Below are 16247 nucleotides of genomic sequence, written 5' to 3'. Positions count from 1 at the left end.
CCACTCTCAAGATCTGGTATGACCTGAAAATGTCTTTGCACCAGCGGTCTTAATCTAGTTTGAGGTGCAATAAATGCGCATCTGAATTATGGGCAACATTCCACTTTTTACATATTGCACATACAGTACCGCTAAAATCAAGTGAACATTTATCAGTAATTGCTGATAAAAGGTATATAGCAGAATGTCACTCAAATGTTAACGCCCTATATTTTTTTAAAGAAAAATTTAAATCTTAAATTACAGACTGAATAACAAACATGTTGACCTTTTGTGTAATTTTTTACAGTGCTATGTTGAATGTAAGAGACATACAATCCTAGGTGTTCAAATCCTTTGCATTAAAGGTATTTTAATATATAACACATCCCAGAACAACTACATTTTCTCATACAGCTGTTAATTTTATTATAGGTGCTCCAAAGCTGCGGACAGGCAGATGTAGTCACCAACAATGAACACAAACAAATATTCCACAACAAATTTCTAAGCAAGCCTCAGGGTGAAAGATCAGCCCTAAACACATCACTTTCAAATTAAATAATGTTTTAGAATCATTGCAGTTATTGACACCATAAATACACTCGCTTAATGATGGTATGTCTGTGAAATTGCAGTATACAATAAATACTTATATTACGAGCATAACCATTTACATTTGAAGATTTTGTCAAAGCCAAGCTAAAGAAAACAAGTTAAAATCCACAAATCCTTATCTTTAAACACAATAAGTGCTGGACTATGAGTGACTCGTGATGGGAGTCTAGAAGGTGCAGAGCGCTGTTGTTCTCTATCTTGATGCAATCAAAATATTGAACCAAGATAACAAACTTTTGAAGACTTTGCACTTGCTTAAATATTAAATCATATTTTTGATTTAGAATCTTAATAGGTAACACATTTATGGTGAAATCCCACTGTAAAACACATTAACATTAAGCTGAAATTTAGGACGTCATATTACGAGTCTTGCAGTTTCTTTTCCAGTTCACCAAACACTTTAGAGTTGATCTCATCCACTTCATCCTCTACCTTGTTAAACAGGGGGAAAAACAGTCAAAGAAATTGACATATATGAAAAGTTCTCAAGTAGACACAAAAATCTGGATGTTGAGTCTATAATTCTCACCTGTTCTACCGTCTTGACCTCAGGTATATAAAACTGTAGCATGTTCTGGATGCCATTTTTTAGGGTAACTGTGGAGCTTGGGCAGCCTGTGCAGGAGCCAATCAACTTTAGCTTTACAGTGCCATCCTCAAAGCCCTTGAATACAATATCACCACCATCCTCCTGTACTGTAGGTCTTAAAGAAAGCAGAGATCGCATTGGTTTACTTTTTAATATAAAAATATAGTTTGGCTTTTCAAATTATGTTTCTTATTGTGCATTCCAATTAATATCAATCGAACTGCAGTTGGTTTGTTTGATTTAAGCCATAATAAATCAAAATATACAGATAACTAATACAATAAAAACATGATAACATAATAAAAAACATGAATTTTGAATGATCTAATCTTTCTATTTAGTTTTTTATTATGTAACCATGCTTTTATTGTATTATTTAGCTGCATTGTTTTATTATGACTTAAATCAAAACAAACCAACTGCAGTTTGAACAAGATTATTTGGCAATAAAAAACATGATTTTTGAAAGAGTTTAGTGTTTTGAGTTATCTTATTTTGGAACCAAACTCTTTATATTCAAATATATATAGACATGCTTGAATTTGTTGGCACCCCTCCATAAGAAAACGAAGAACGCACAATTTTATCTGAAAAAACTTGAAACTGACAAAAATAATTGGCATCACCAGTGTTTATTCCAGATTTAATAGAAATCGGACTTTGCTTTAGATTTTTCATTCAACATAATATTGTAAATAATAAAACAAATGAAAATGTCATGGACAAAGATGATGGAACCCCTTACCCAATATTTTGTTGCACAACCTTTAGAAGCAATCACTGCAAGCAAACATTTTCTGTAGCTCTCACTGAGATTTCTGCACCTGTTAACAGGTAGTTTGGCCCACTCTTCCTGAGCAAACTGCTCCAGCTGTCTCAGGTTTGATGGGTGCCTTCTCCAGTCTTTCATGGAGCACACTTTTGCTCAAAAAGCGACGGATCAGAAACTGACGTATATTCACCTTGGAGTTCAGCTTGTATCTGTTTGGCAGTTACCCTTTGTTCTTTTTCGACCATTCGCACTATCCTTCTGTTCAATCTGGGGGCCGAGACCAGGTAGGTTGGCTACAATTCCATGGACCTTAAACTTCTTAATAATATTGGCACCAGTTGTCACAGGAACATCAAGCTGCTTGGAGATGGTCTTGTAGCCTTTACCATTATCATGCCTGTCTATTATTTTCTTTCTGAGCTCTACAGACAACTCTATCCTTTGCTTTCTTTGGTCCATGTTCGGTGTGGGGCACACAATGATACCAAATAGCACAGTGACTAGTTTTCTTGGTTTAAATAGGGTGAATGACTGATAACAAGATTGGATATATGTGTGATACTAACTAAAAAAACCAATAAGTTTGAAATATCACTATAATTCAATGATGTATTATCTTTTCTAAGGGGTACCAACAAATGTGTCCAGGCCATTTATAGAATATCTTTGTTTAATAAGCAATAATCCATCTCTTTGAAATAATCCATCAGCATTATTTCAATGAGCTGTAAGGGTACCAACAAATTCGAGCACGTCTGTATATAAAATAAAATTTAGGGTCACAATAATCTTGCTTTGCAAAGTCATGGTGACAGTAAACATTCAGTGCCTCTGTGACAAATAAGCTGTTGGTATTTATTCTTCTTAAAGAAATCACTTATAGCTGTTGCTATATTTCATACCTGATTCGTGTGTCTAAAAGTTCTTTGATCATAGAGACAATGTCATCATCATCCTCTGTGACAGCTGAAAAATTATAAAAAGAGAGCAATAAAATACTGAAAATCTGTAAAATAATAGGTGAAAAATATTAGTTATATAAATCCTATATACAAGCACAATACAACCAAAGCATCTTTGACTGATAAAGTTTCACTCACTGCTCTCAGCATGTGTTGCTCCAGTTGTGATGGACTCACCACTCTCAAAAAATGTAGTGATGACCTCAACAGCATGCCGTTTAATCTCTGTCCATTCAACGTCATCATCGGTCTTTGATAATAAACAAGTTTACACAGTTAAATTCAGTACAAAGAAACAAACATTCAGATCTAATCATCAAACGCTACCTTAGTCAGAGTGATAAAATCTGGGCCATAAAAAACACTTTTTATGCCTTCGATTTGGAAAAGATCTCTGTTGGATATAAAAATACACAGCATCACTGCAGCGGATTTAATGATAAATTGAATTCCCTTTCTGCAGAAGTATAATATATAATGTAAGATTGGCAACAAAGCAAAAACAGTATTAACCTGGCTAAAGGGGAATTTTCTGCCGAGTCTGAAGTGGGGAAATCCTTAGTTCCTGCCCCCAGCACAGGCTTACCAGGAAGAAACTTTAAACTTCTAGGATTCGGGGTGTCCTGAGTTAAAATTGAAAGATTTCGCACTGCAATAAAAATGACCAGTTTGTCACAAGTAGCACAACGGATTCATAAATAAATGTAATAATTAATACCTAATATAGCGGTCTTTAAAATATATTAGATTTAGGATCCCGAACATTTTTTTAACATGGTTGATCTGTTATGGACTAAAGAGGACATCAGGTACAAAATCTAATGCCTCACCTGCAAATGCTTTGCTTTCATACTGTTGAGACTTTATTCTGGGGGTCTGGACAGCCCACAGTGAATAGCACTGACGTCTTTCACTAACTGGCAATCTATGGAAAATACACACAGCAGACACACTATGAAAAAAGATAGCTTCCACCTAGATACCATTAATACTAGTGTTTTATCACTAATAAAAAAACATAATGCATTTAAACATAGTGGCGTTTTAAATAATACAGGTAATATATAAAGTTCGCAGTTCAATTAATATTAAAAAAATGACTTTGGCTATTATTCAATCATAGTAATTTGAGTCAAACGTTCGCCTACAGTGTAGAATAGAATCACTATTAAATCCTTATGAAAATAAAACATACATTAATGAATTAAAAATGTCATGCCTGTGAGTAAATAAAACAGATTAACGCCCTTTTCATATGTAGCGAGCTGAATGGAAGAGAACTGAAGAGACTTTTCCCAGAGTGGTTCGAACAAGCCACACAGGTTATTAACATAGATTTTAGAGGCGTGATTTAGGCATGTTTACAATGAGGGGTGACATTGGCTGGAATCGCTGCATTTCACGGTAACGTTAACTAATTTGGAGAAGTCGAGATCTGGTCCAGGTGTCCATTCAGACCCACAAAAAGGAGTCAGTCAGTTAGACCCAATTGTCGAAGGTTTAATGAATAAAACAAAAAGCGCAAACGTCAGGTAACCATATATTATCAATGAATACATGTACTAATATTATTATAAATGAGATCTGAAATGTCTCTTCCAACCTAAACTGTTGTGCTGATGAGTGAAACCGCAGAAAGCGCATTAGACTCCATCTTACAGGCGCCGCCATTTCGATTGTTTTGAAATGTAGGACCCCGAAGCGGCCAACAACTCTCCTGTTCAAAAATCATCAGTGACCTTTACGTCTTATAAAATGTAAAACTATTTTGTATGTTGTGTTAGTTTCTCCTGAAACTGTTATTTTCTGGTAATCCTGTTAGATTTCTTGCAACTATTAGGTCCACCCGTTGGTTTGCTTAGTGCGGTTTAATTGTGTTCACCTGTTCACCCGACAGGTAACGTTAGATGTAAAAAAGATATTTGTTTGCTTAGTTCGGAGGAGAGAAATTATTTAAATCAGCATAAAAACGTATTCAAATAAGCATATATATTTTTAATAAATCACTTCTCTCCTGTTTTTGGAAAACAACATCTTGAACTGTAGAAGATGCTGTGTGATATAGAGGTTTGTCTTTTTTAAACAAGCTCCAAGCAGAGGCAAATGTGGCCAGTATTCATGTATTTATCTGCTTTTGGTCTGCCCTTCATTCTATATGGACCCCTGAGGATTCTTAGTTATATGTGAATTAATTCATTTTCTGTATCAATTAGTTCTTATTGGCTAACAATGCTTCATTTTATTACATATGCAACATGCACAATAATTGAATGCATGGTTATGTAATCTTACACACTTATCATTTCTCCAAACACATAACTCTAGGCTAACATGCTTTTAGAAGTGACGCCTGTGAGTAAGTCAATAAGTAAACACTGGGACGAGGCTTGGTTGACCCAACCCAAGTTGCCTTGTAGACGTGATGTTTTCTTCTTCTTAAAGAAAAGGTGACTGCCACTAGGGAGTGGCTGGATGGAGCTGTCGGTCTCAAACCTTCCTTTGTGTTTTTCAATAAGAATGTTGCCCATCTGAGTGAGGACAGAAATCGGTAAAGCCAAGGTGTGAACAGGGAGAATTCATGTAGGTGTCCGGAGGAAAAATCAAAGATACAAAAGATGATGTTGTTGTGAGGCTGAATTATTGGCTGTTGAAGACCTCCAGGACGGATCACTTCTGTTCTTAACATCATCATTCTTTTATCCTCATCAGTTCTCTGGAAGCATGGGCGTTTGGGTTATCTTACCCATTATTCTGTGTGCCATCTCATTCATCGGATGCTGGACAGTGTGAGTTGAAGATTCTTTGCCATTCTTCTCATTTTCATTTCACTTACATGTTGTCATGTGTTGTCACGGTTAGATTGAACAGAAGTTCTATATCAAGTGTGTTTGATAGTTTGCTACTCATACATGTGTAAAAGTTTACAGACTTTATATATTGTGTCCACGAGGTGTTATATTGATGGATGATTGATAAATTATATAAATGAAACATGTTTTAGATAAATCTTAAAACATTAACAGCTTCAAAGACGTCATTGATATATAGATTATGATAGTAGCCTATAATGACAGGTAAACGGTTGCTGTACAACCAGCTTTACAACTTTGCAGCTGCTTGACTACTGATGTCATAAATGTCATACTTTATGATTTTCTGAAGTCAGGATCAGAAGTTGATCTTACTTGTTCTCTATAAATCAAGAATGCCTGACCAACAGCAGTTCAATAGCAATAGCAAACTTCTCAATGACACTCTTACCATTGCTACATTTGTCTCGTGAAAGGCTGTAGGTCCATTACCACTATATTTCTATACATCTATGTAATATTTGTAGTATAATATTTGTACATTGTTACATACAATCAATCATTTCTATTAATCTGACTCATACACTGTGAAAAGGTTCCGGTTGATTTATTATCAGACCAACTGAGATATAACAAACCACATTAAGCCTCTGCCACAGCACATGAGCCGGTTCTGGTTTTAGTATTGGTTTTTTTTACTGATGAAAATACAATATAAACATGACTTTGTCTTTTATGGTAGACAATGGCTTAGCAAACAGGTGAAAGTGTTCGTTTTAGTTAATGATTCTTATGTCTTTCTCCACAGATATGGAATAGCATTAAGTCTTAACCATGTCTGCTCACTTAATAACTGGTAAAGTGATAATCTCAACCACCATTCTCTTTTTATAATATACGTCTTATAACATTGTGAGGTTTCTAACATCTTCACAGGGAATACAGAAACTCGTGTTTAATAAATGAAACAGGCACGTGCTGCAGTCAGAGTAATATTCCCACCATAAGGTTTGTATTCAAATGACCACCTATATAAAAAAATTGTATTCGCTTCGTAATCCAAATGATTTCCTTTTGTGTTTATTTTGCAGCTCAAGTGGGGCAAACTTTCCAGAAAACTCTCTTTTCTCTGCAACAATCAATGCTGCTTCTTTTTTGTGTGAGTATATTGCTTTTATAGTTAAGAAATTCCAAAGCATATATAATATACACTGTGAGGAGAGTTTGGACATGTTCGCAGAATGATTTTCTTTCGTAGATTATGAATTAAATGGGACGTCGGTTTAAAACCATTATACAAGCTTTGATATATAAGAACATTTTGTTCATTACATAATCCTGGCACCATTATTTTATAGTCGTCATGAAATGTAATAATGAAGAATTATTAGATGACTGTTAGATGATTGTATAATTTTTCTCAAAATCTTTGTAATATGCCTTTTCTTTGTCCTCACAGTCCTGGTTTTCTGCATTTTCAATCACGCACACATTCTGAACAGGAGCAGTATTAATAGTCTCCTCAGCAAGATCGCTATGATTTTAGGCTGTGTGTCCGCTGCTGGTGCTTTTGTGGCTGGGAACTGTAATGTAAGCACTTCTAAATATATTTTCATTACTTTTATTTGCTGCTTGAATATATTTAAATGTTTTAAGACATAAGAGTCCTTAAAAAGCGTCATACAGTTCTTGTCATTAACAATCAAATATTATATTTTGTTCCTTGGCAATGGTCTCATTCTGAGTAATGGAGAAAAGTTATTAACATTATGTTACAGGAGAAGTATGACACAGCATTTCATGTCATGTTGATCGTAGGTGTGGTCACAAAACAAACTTTGTTAAGGTTGGAGGCTGTTTCCTGTACACGTACTGTACAGAGAATATGATGAATGTATATCAATATGAAAAAAACAACTTTTAAAATGTTAAACTTAAAAACAGACTTTTCATTATAAGTTTACATACATTTTTATGACGATGCATTCTAAATGTATTTCTACATACTTATGACAAGATTTCGTCTACAATAAATATTTTGTCTGTTGTGTTTTGTTGTAGCCAGTAGAGCTTGTGTTGCTGCATTATCTGGGTGCTGCCCTGAGCTTTGTGTGTGTGTGTTTCTACATCACCATTCTGACCTCCCTCACTAGCAAATGTATGCTGACCGGGTACGAGCGTGTGCTCTACCCGCTACGCATTGTCTCTTCAACAATACAGATTTCTGCCACCATCCTCTGTATCCTTTTATGTCCAAACATGTTGCAATAGTCATCGCCTTGAAAATATAAGGTTTTATATAACATTTTGTCATTGACATATTCTCTTATTTACATTGTGTACATTTTGTTATTCTTTTTAGAAAACAAAAAGGTTTATATACAACGTCAAATGTAATGCAAAAACTTTGAAACTCGTGATCTTAAAAATGCTCAGAACGCAGATAGAACCTTATAATTACAAGGCAACATATCGTGTTTGCTGTACTTAAAGACGGCTCGAGTAAAATACATCCGAAGTTATGGATTGTTGTGCAATTCTTTGAGTAAATGTTTATCAAATAATCATTTAAAAATGACTAAAACTAGTTTGTTTTTTTCTTGACAACTTGAATCAGACTGCATCTTCTTCATGCAGGTGGATTACTACTACAAACACGTCTCTGCTGTATTTGAATGGATTCTCAGTGTCAATCTAGAGCTCTATGAAATCAGCTATGCTGTGGAGTTTTACTTTTTCTCATCATCAATGCTTTCAGTGCTTTTAGGCTCAAAAGAAGAGGAGAAACCTTTGATTTTGTCTTGATGTCTAAATCACAGTTTCCCTGTTATAGATTCATAAAATCATCGTGCCATACCTATGCTATTGTAAGCAGTGGATGTACTGTTGAGTAAGATATTTTGTATTAGGAGGGGGCACCAGACACTTTGCTCAATGAAGTTATCGCTTGCAGAATACTCCATCGGTTTACACTTCTGGAACTTTTAAGGACATTAACGCAATATTTGATGTGGCAATATACAATCTAGAGATACATATCCCTTGAGCTACAGTAAGTTTTCATACGACTGTATTTATTACCATGTATTTGGTCAGTGCATTCCGTTTCAAAGGTTGATCAGTGTTTGCTTCACATATTTAATCTAATATTGAAATTCCTTGATAATGTTGTATCAATTGCTGGCAGGAAACATGTATTTATCAGAGAAGAAAGTTTCATAAGACCCATATTGGATAAGAAAAGAAACACGTACAGGTTAATCATAAAGTATTTTGCATTATGTTTTATATCAGGACTTTAAATTAGATACTCATATATTATAAAGTGAATTCATATAAAACTGCATTTTGTGGCTTAAGTGTGATAAGTGAAGAAATATCTTTAGACAGTGACCTCAAATGGACAACATATAGCACTTTTAAAAATACATTGCAAGCAACAAATATATTAATTTAAACAAATGTGATGTTTTGTGTTTGTATGAACATTGTTTAAAGACTTACATATTTATGTATATTATATACATTTGTTTGGCTTGGATTTTTAACTCATAAAATAAAGCTTTAAAAAACTATGCAATTCATAAAACCTTTACCTTCAATTGTATTTTCAGCATGAATTCACCATGCTGAAATTTAAACCTGTTTTTATCATTGCAATGGAGTGGCTTAATTTTGGCTAGAGGAAATGTTGGTTTTATTGTCAAGTGCTTTACCAGAAAAACTTATTGGATTTCCAGTGGTTTCCAACAAAGCTGATAGGACCTTTTAGCCCACTTAGGTGGTGTGGCTTATGCAACGCTAACATACTTCTGGTGCTATTGAAACACCTGTTCTTTAATTCTGTCACACCCACTGTGAACTCTTCAACTGTATGCTCAAAGTCCGGACTGATGAGTGACTTTGTTTGAAAAGGTTATTTACACATTCCCACACAGTTCAAGAGCAGGACCTGTAATGAATTCCTTTATCAAAATTGGTTCCCCATCCAGAGCCTGATCAAAAGAAAGCAGCGAATTTATAACCATATCTATCATCTCTGTTTCTCATCTGAACTCCAGAGTCATTATCTTGGAATTGAAGAATAAGGAAAAAGAATTCAGTTTAATGCAAAGCACATAACCTTTACTTTGAAAGAAGGTAATATACATCCTGGAATTACAGATAATAAAGATACATTATGAGCTAAATAAATTCAAAACGAGTATCCTCTCTTCCTATATTGATCCAAAGACTGTGGCAGTCTAGAAAATGTCTACAGTTTTCATATGAGGGGAAAGATGACAGCAAAACTAAAATGCATGTGTGTTCAGCCAATCATTGAATACACTGTAAAATAAAAAAAATAAAAAGAGAGCAGTAGTCCACATTGCTAAGAACCTGAAAAAAACTGAAAGAAAAAGAACGCTTGAATTTCACCATGTAGTTCAACTGCAATGCAAATATCATAAATAGATGAAGGGGGAGGAAAAAACACAGCTGTTCAAGATAGATCTACAAGCAAGACTCCACAATTTCAGCATAGCTGAAATAATAAATGACCACTTCTCCAAATTCCAAACTTGGAGCGCGACCAAAGTTAATCCTTTACAAACCTTTAAGATAGTCAGTCTGCAGGCACCTCTGCATTTACTTCTCATGCCAAACACCTCCAACCAAAGCATGTTAAAACAGTTTGGGCCCTTAAAATTTCCACGTTAGTGTAGTCTGGTTTTTTTAGTTTGTTCGTCTGATGGTGAGAAACACTTTTCATAGTGTGACACATGAGCGAAAGAATCGTTAAAGCAAAGAATGGTATTTCTTTTATCTAAGCCTCAGAACATCTTCAGCTAGGCAAGTTTCGATTAGTCCTTTAAACTCTCAGATTCTAAAATTATATCAGTAACATCTAGCTCAACTTGAATAGCTTTTGCCGATGCAGTGCTCTCTCGGGACAAACAATCAGACATCCTGTGATCTACACCGTACCGGCGCTGATCATATGATCATCTAGAGAGCACTACATTTACATATTTTATCTTTTTCTTTTCTTAAAAAGGAAGGACACTACAGTAGTTGACAACTCAAAATTATTAATGTGATGCAAATTTGTAATTTTATAAACCTACAATGAGTTGAAATGAGTTTTCTTCAAACTGAGTACATATTCTTTGTTGTAGAACCACTTTTGCTAGAGGTGTCGTCATGTGACTGGTATCCAAGGGTGCTTTTGCCTGGGAGACTCAAACGCTCTTTGTATTGTTGCCTACACGGGAAAAACAACAGACATCATTGTCACAATTTCAATGTTGTACGAAAAACATCAATTCAATACATTTCTTTACACATTTTGACTTGTTTTTTATTTATTAAAACATAGTAACATACCCTATCGTGGTGATCGCGTCCCTGTTTTGGCAGTTGCTCGTCCAGATGGATATTTTATCTCCCTTGGGTCTGACGTTGACCACAGCTCCACACACATCTTCACTGGCCTCATCAAAGGATTCTCCGATTAAACACAACAGCTGCAAATGTTGAGAGATTAAGAATATGCAATATCTGGAAAGTCAAACTTCGATCTGTTTGTAGACCACACATACACACACACTTACAGTTTCCATCCAGTAGCAGTCTAGATCATTGTGTCGTTGCTGTTTATTGAGAGTCATTAACCACCGACCACCAAGTTTATTCCTATCATCCTCCCACATAGGTTTGATACCATCCTGAGACAGAGACATTATCAGCATTTAGAGAGTTCAGAGGTTAAATCTGCAGTCACCTGACCAGTGTGATCCCTATATAAACCATGATAATGTGATCAAATGAACCCCTCAATGAAATAAGATATTCTGCTCCAATGACATGCTGGCTAATTCACAACCAAACACCTTCCGCCTGGTTATACACAAGCACCACAATCTTACCTTAAACAAACTGTAGTCACAGCCAAATCCAAGTTTACTGGGCTTTTGTATGTGATTATATAATCTGAGGAAGAACACACAACCAATTATTTGTGAATGACTGCTGCCCTCCAAATGCCCAAACAGTTTCTTAATGTATGCTCTTGGAGATATGACAGAGAAAAACGCTTACGCCCAGAAATCTTCCACTGTATCAAACTTGGAAATGAGACGCAGATTTTCTGTCCAACTTTTGCTCTTGTCGTTTTTGAAATACCATAGAGCCCATCTGCAAAAGAGAAAACAGGACAAGTGAGCAAAGAGCTCTCTTAGTCAAAATAATAAACATATTCTATGCAAAAGAAAATGTAAAAATTGCTTTATTACTATTTGTTTTACCAGCACCTCAATGCTGTCAGAAAAGCACGGCATCATAATGATGTGACTATTATTTTTGTTTATGTTGGTCTGACACCAATAGGCATAGATGCAGCATTACACAAAAGCAAAGTTTTCAATGTTTCATTGTTGTATATGTGCATTCATTTGGAAACAGCCATGAGTAATAGAGATAAAGGCCCCTACGGTGACCCACTCCTTGTAAAATGAAGGCGCTTTTATTAGGTTATTGATATGGATTCTTATGTACTTGAGTGTTACAATCCTGACCAGTTGTTTACAATACAATCAAATGACGTCTGTAACAAAGGAGTTCCACTACACAAAATAAACCCCTGTCATTGCTACAAGTCACAACAAGGGTCCTATTGTTTGTTAAAGCAGCACTGAGTGCATGTTGGGGATATGACAGATGCACCCTGTGACTGATACTAAAGTGCTATCTGTATACTGTAATCTTGACCTGGGATGAACTTTAAACGTTCAGTAATTTATAATTGACTACAGAAAACAGAACTAACAAAAAAACAAAACAGAAATGAAACTTCAAACGAGCAACAATATAACAAATGTAAGTTCTAAAATAAATGTCTTACGATAGTCTGGACAAGGATGGCTTTCACAATAAATGAAGGTCCTTACAAATCCAGATATGACAGAAATACACCAAAAAGACAGAGAAAGGGGCAAAAGGGTCTGGAATAAGACGGCTGAACATGTGAGCTCAGTACTTCCCGTTCCCCTGCAGCACGCTGGCGGACTGCCACTGCATCGCTCATTTCACTCTTGAGCACAGAATGACAACCAAACACAAGTTTCACAAAACACTGCTGGTAAATGTGATGCTTTTATAAATCATGAGATACAACACTAGTTAAACATTTATAAAAAAAAGATTCTGAAAGAAAAGTTCAATGCATGAAAAAACATCCTTATATACATACAAACTCCATCCTTTTCAGGTTTAATTGAAGTCAAGTTGTATAATAGAAAAAGATTGTAACCAAAACTAAAAGTATTGATGCCAAATGAAACAGTAGTTTTTATGAGTGTTATTAATAAGAATAATATATGCTATGTCATGTTATTGACCATATTCAATTTTAATCCATTAAAGCACATTAAGATGGTATAACACGGCTCATAAGATGTCCACTAATTTTATGAAATCCACGTCAGGTTAACTGCGTGATGATGAATGAAAAATGGATCCAACTAACTTCTAAGAAATACTGAAATTCATGTGTCACACTTTTGACCCAAATTAATGGTTATGCTTCGGTCATAGACATTAATTGTACTTTATTACCCTCTTAACTTGAGGTTAGATCACCAGGGAACTAGGGATGCACCGATACCAGTTTTTCTCTGCCGATCCGATTCCGATACTGAACTTTCTAATATCGGCCGATACCGATCCATATCCGATATCAGTTATTGTTGACCTTTTAAGGTTTAGAATGTCTGTAACTCACACAGTCATTAGATTTATCTGCTTAAAGTCAAGCTTTGCATATTTATGAAATACATCAAAACTAAGATAAATAATATACACAGTATGACGAACATCTTTATCAAGAACACTGTGCTAAACTTGTAATTGAAATAAATTTAATTTAATCAAGCTGCTTCTGTGTGATCCTCGCAACTCTTTAGCATGTAGCACAGCACTCTGCAATGCGTAACCAGAATCCATCCTATGCGCGGTTAAACTCAAAAGGGAATGGGACACACGTCGGAGCTCCAAATATTAGCAGTGAAGCTCAAAGATTTTACATCTTTTAACTGATCCGCAACATGCGATGACACTATAAAATAACTCGGGCAAAGCTGTTTCTGAAATGTATTTACGCGATGGTAAACTAACGCGGTTCAGGCGACGGAAGCCTACATTTTCCACAACAGAGAGAGGCTGATTATCTAGTACAATAAATTCCACAACTTTTCCTGTGATTTTCTGAAGTTTTTCTTGCCTTTGAAATAATTCCTGCAAGGTTTGGTGCTTTAATTCGTCCTTTTTGCGTTTCGCTTGTACAAACTCTTCGTGATCTTTTCCGTGATGCTTCTGAAGATGTTTGATTAAATGTGTCGTGTTGTAACGCGCAACAGTACTTACACACTGGCAGCTGTGCTGCTTTCTGTTGTTTCAAGCGTGAAATATTTCCACATCTGCGATCTTCAACGCGCTGAAATTTCCATATAGGCATAAAGTTGGGTCCTGAAAGGTCTCCCCACTAAACTCGCCTGTCGGGCCATTACGCAAAATAAATTTCAAAGTATTTAATTATTATTTTAAGTAGGAATAAATGCATTTTTCTCTAAATAAACGAACGTTTTCTATTTACTTAAATAGAGCTCCCCGTTCAACAATTGCTGGTAATTTGGTATCGGATTTGGATCGGTTGTGCTGACTCGCGCATGATCGATACCCGATCCATTCAAAAAGGTATGGATCGGAGCCAAATCCGATCCAGAGTATCGGATCGGTACATCCCTACAGGGAACCAAGTGTGCTTAAAATGTGCCCAATCCTTTATCAACTAAACCATGTCAGCTACACTGAGTGCAGGCGAATGATACCTTCACGTGTATGAGTTCCAGGTTAAAAATGCACAAGTAAAATTCTCATACCTGTTTTGCAAAGGATGCTTGATATACTGTTCAGGACTTGTCACTGCGGTCGTAGGACTATCAGCAGAGACTTCTTCGTTTTCAGTTCCTTGCTGCACAAATGCAAAACACAGACACATTACTTAAGAGAACTTATTGATGCACAAACAATACGCCGTCTTGAATTCATTCAAAAAGTCATGATGTTGCTATACCCATAAACTGACCCATAGGACATTGTGTGAGAGTGCACCTGTCATATTGTGTTCACTGGTAAAAGCCTCTGTCAGTGAGCTTTTTTATGGGTAAGTTAGCTGGCAAACAAGCTATATGGACACAAACGTTGCCATTCAGATCTATTGGTAGAATACTTCTTAGGTTAATGCTTAAGTGCAAGTCTCTATTTCAAGCCTTTGATATATTTGTACAATTTAGTCTAATTAATGGGACTTTGTCTGGCAAGACGCTTTTTAAGACCACGTGACATGTCGTGTAGTGTACAACAGCGGAATAAACACTACCGATTCGTTTAAGGTTCAACGTGAAGTAAAACACCCTCTGCTGTCCACTATGGCATACGCCTCCCACAGCACATGTTGACTTTAACCACGAATCCATCAAATATCGTTGTTCTATCCACCAAGTCAAACTCAACAGTAATGCCTGACAGACTCTTCACGCGTACTTGTAACACCGGGCTATTCAATCTATTGAGCAACCACGACAGTGCACGCTAGCGGGAGCTGCTAGTCACACAGTTAGCCTTGAACACACGTGTCCAGATGTCTGCAGATTTCATTTCATACCGTCGAGCCCGCAAAGAATCTAACAACATTTGCTTCCAAGGCAACGCGGGATTCAGTTAGTAATCCGAATGGGTCAGTCAACGAATGTTTGAATTGAGGAATTGTCACGATCCGGACCCTCCCTGTCTCTCAAGTCACCAGCCACACCGAAACCCGACTGAACGCCACACGCGGGGCTTTCAACACATTTATCTTTCGATTGTGCATTTCACTGTCAGTACAAACCCTACACACGACGCGGCGGACGCGGCTTTACCATTTCGGGTCGCCGGGAAGCCCTAAATGAAAGAAACCCCCTCACTCTTACCGGCTCCGAAGTCGCCATCTTGCCTGTGTGAAAATTCTTCTGACTGTTCGACGCCACTGCGTCACGCACGCGCTCGATAATCTACGGCAACTGGCGCGGGCCAAGTGCTGGACGGGGGATGCTGAAACGCTTTTTTGGAAGAGAGCTTTACTAAAGTAAGCGCGGTGTGTTTCAGTTGGAGTGTAGGGGACAGAATGATGAATTCATGTTAGTTCATAATGTGATGGGAATTAAACGTATGTCTAGGGGCCCAGAACTGTAATGTATCACACTGTTCATTTCATAAGCATTCATAAACATAATAAATTAAAGACAAATTCAATTTAAAGCTTTCTCTCCACTCTTTTTCATGACTACAGCTTGTGCTTTGCGTAAATAATATACATTGTCTTCCAAAATATTGCTAACAGATCTCATTACCTTTATTGATGACGATTTTAGTAAATTCATATTTTATGTACACTATTCGGGTCCAAACTTAAAAATTATTTAAAGGGGTTTCAC

At 36.3% G+C, this 16247-nt stretch overlaps 3 protein-coding genes across 9 annotated transcripts; 1 reads left to right on the top strand and 2 right to left on the bottom strand.

The window, feature by feature from the left end:
• Window positions 1-321: 321 nt before the first annotated feature.
• On the bottom strand, window positions 322-4809 carry LOC306904124 (NFU1 iron-sulfur cluster scaffold homolog, mitochondrial). 2 transcript variants are annotated; one of them, XM_079473811.1, is made up of 8 exons: window positions 4527-4809; window positions 3754-3848; window positions 3437-3572; window positions 3251-3317; window positions 3062-3173; window positions 2864-2927; window positions 1130-1304; window positions 322-1032 (listed from the first exon to the last, which is right to left on the bottom strand). In XM_079473811.1, exons 1-8 carry the CDS (start codon window positions 4592-4594, stop codon window positions 961-963), a joined length of 789 nt encoding a protein of 262 aa, XP_079329937.1. In that variant the 5' UTR covers window positions 4595-4809; the 3' UTR covers window positions 322-960. The 2 variants fall into 2 exon arrangements, with proteins under 2 accessions (XP_079329937.1, XP_079329938.1); XM_079473812.1 differs by having other exon boundaries at window positions 3754-3851; window positions 4551-4590.
• LOC306904125 (transmembrane protein 150A) lies at window positions 4277-9316 on the top strand. 5 transcript variants are annotated; one of them, XM_079473815.1, is made up of 9 exons: window positions 4639-4820; window positions 5366-5503; window positions 5633-5709; window positions 6542-6589; window positions 6670-6741; window positions 6825-6892; window positions 7193-7323; window positions 7795-7972; window positions 8351-9316. In XM_079473815.1, the coding sequence occupies exons 3-9, from the start codon at window positions 5645-5647 to the stop codon at window positions 8536-8538; spliced, it is 750 nt and encodes a 249-aa protein (XP_079329941.1). In that variant the 5' UTR covers window positions 4639-4820; window positions 5366-5503; window positions 5633-5644; the 3' UTR covers window positions 8539-9316. The 5 variants fall into 5 exon arrangements, with proteins under 5 accessions (XP_079329940.1, XP_079329941.1, XP_079329943.1 ...); XM_079473817.1 differs by having other exon boundaries at window positions 4787-4990; window positions 5440-5503; XM_079473816.1 differs by having other exon boundaries at window positions 4787-4990.
• On the bottom strand, window positions 9274-15868 carry eif4e1c (eukaryotic translation initiation factor 4E family member 1c). Of its 2 annotated transcripts, none has more exons than XM_079473819.1 (7): window positions 15744-15868; window positions 14652-14743; window positions 11815-11910; window positions 11643-11706; window positions 11328-11441; window positions 11101-11240; window positions 9274-10978 (listed from the first exon to the last, which is right to left on the bottom strand). In XM_079473819.1, exons 1-7 carry the CDS (start codon window positions 15759-15761, stop codon window positions 10864-10866), a joined length of 639 nt encoding a protein of 212 aa, XP_079329945.1. In that variant the 5' UTR covers window positions 15762-15868; the 3' UTR covers window positions 9274-10863. The 2 variants fall into 2 exon arrangements, with proteins under 2 accessions (XP_079329945.1, XP_079329944.1); XM_079473818.1 differs by having other exon boundaries at window positions 9789-10978; window positions 15693-15762.
• Window positions 15869-16247: the final 379 nt, after the last annotated feature.

This window comes from Barbatula barbatula, assembly GCF_947034865.1.
Source record: "Barbatula barbatula genome assembly, chromosome: 14".
NCBI classification, from domain to species: Eukaryota; Metazoa; Chordata; class Actinopteri; order Cypriniformes; family Nemacheilidae; genus Barbatula; species Barbatula barbatula.
Note: the sequence above shows the minus strand (reverse complement) of the source record. Positions and strands in the feature narration are given on the sequence as shown.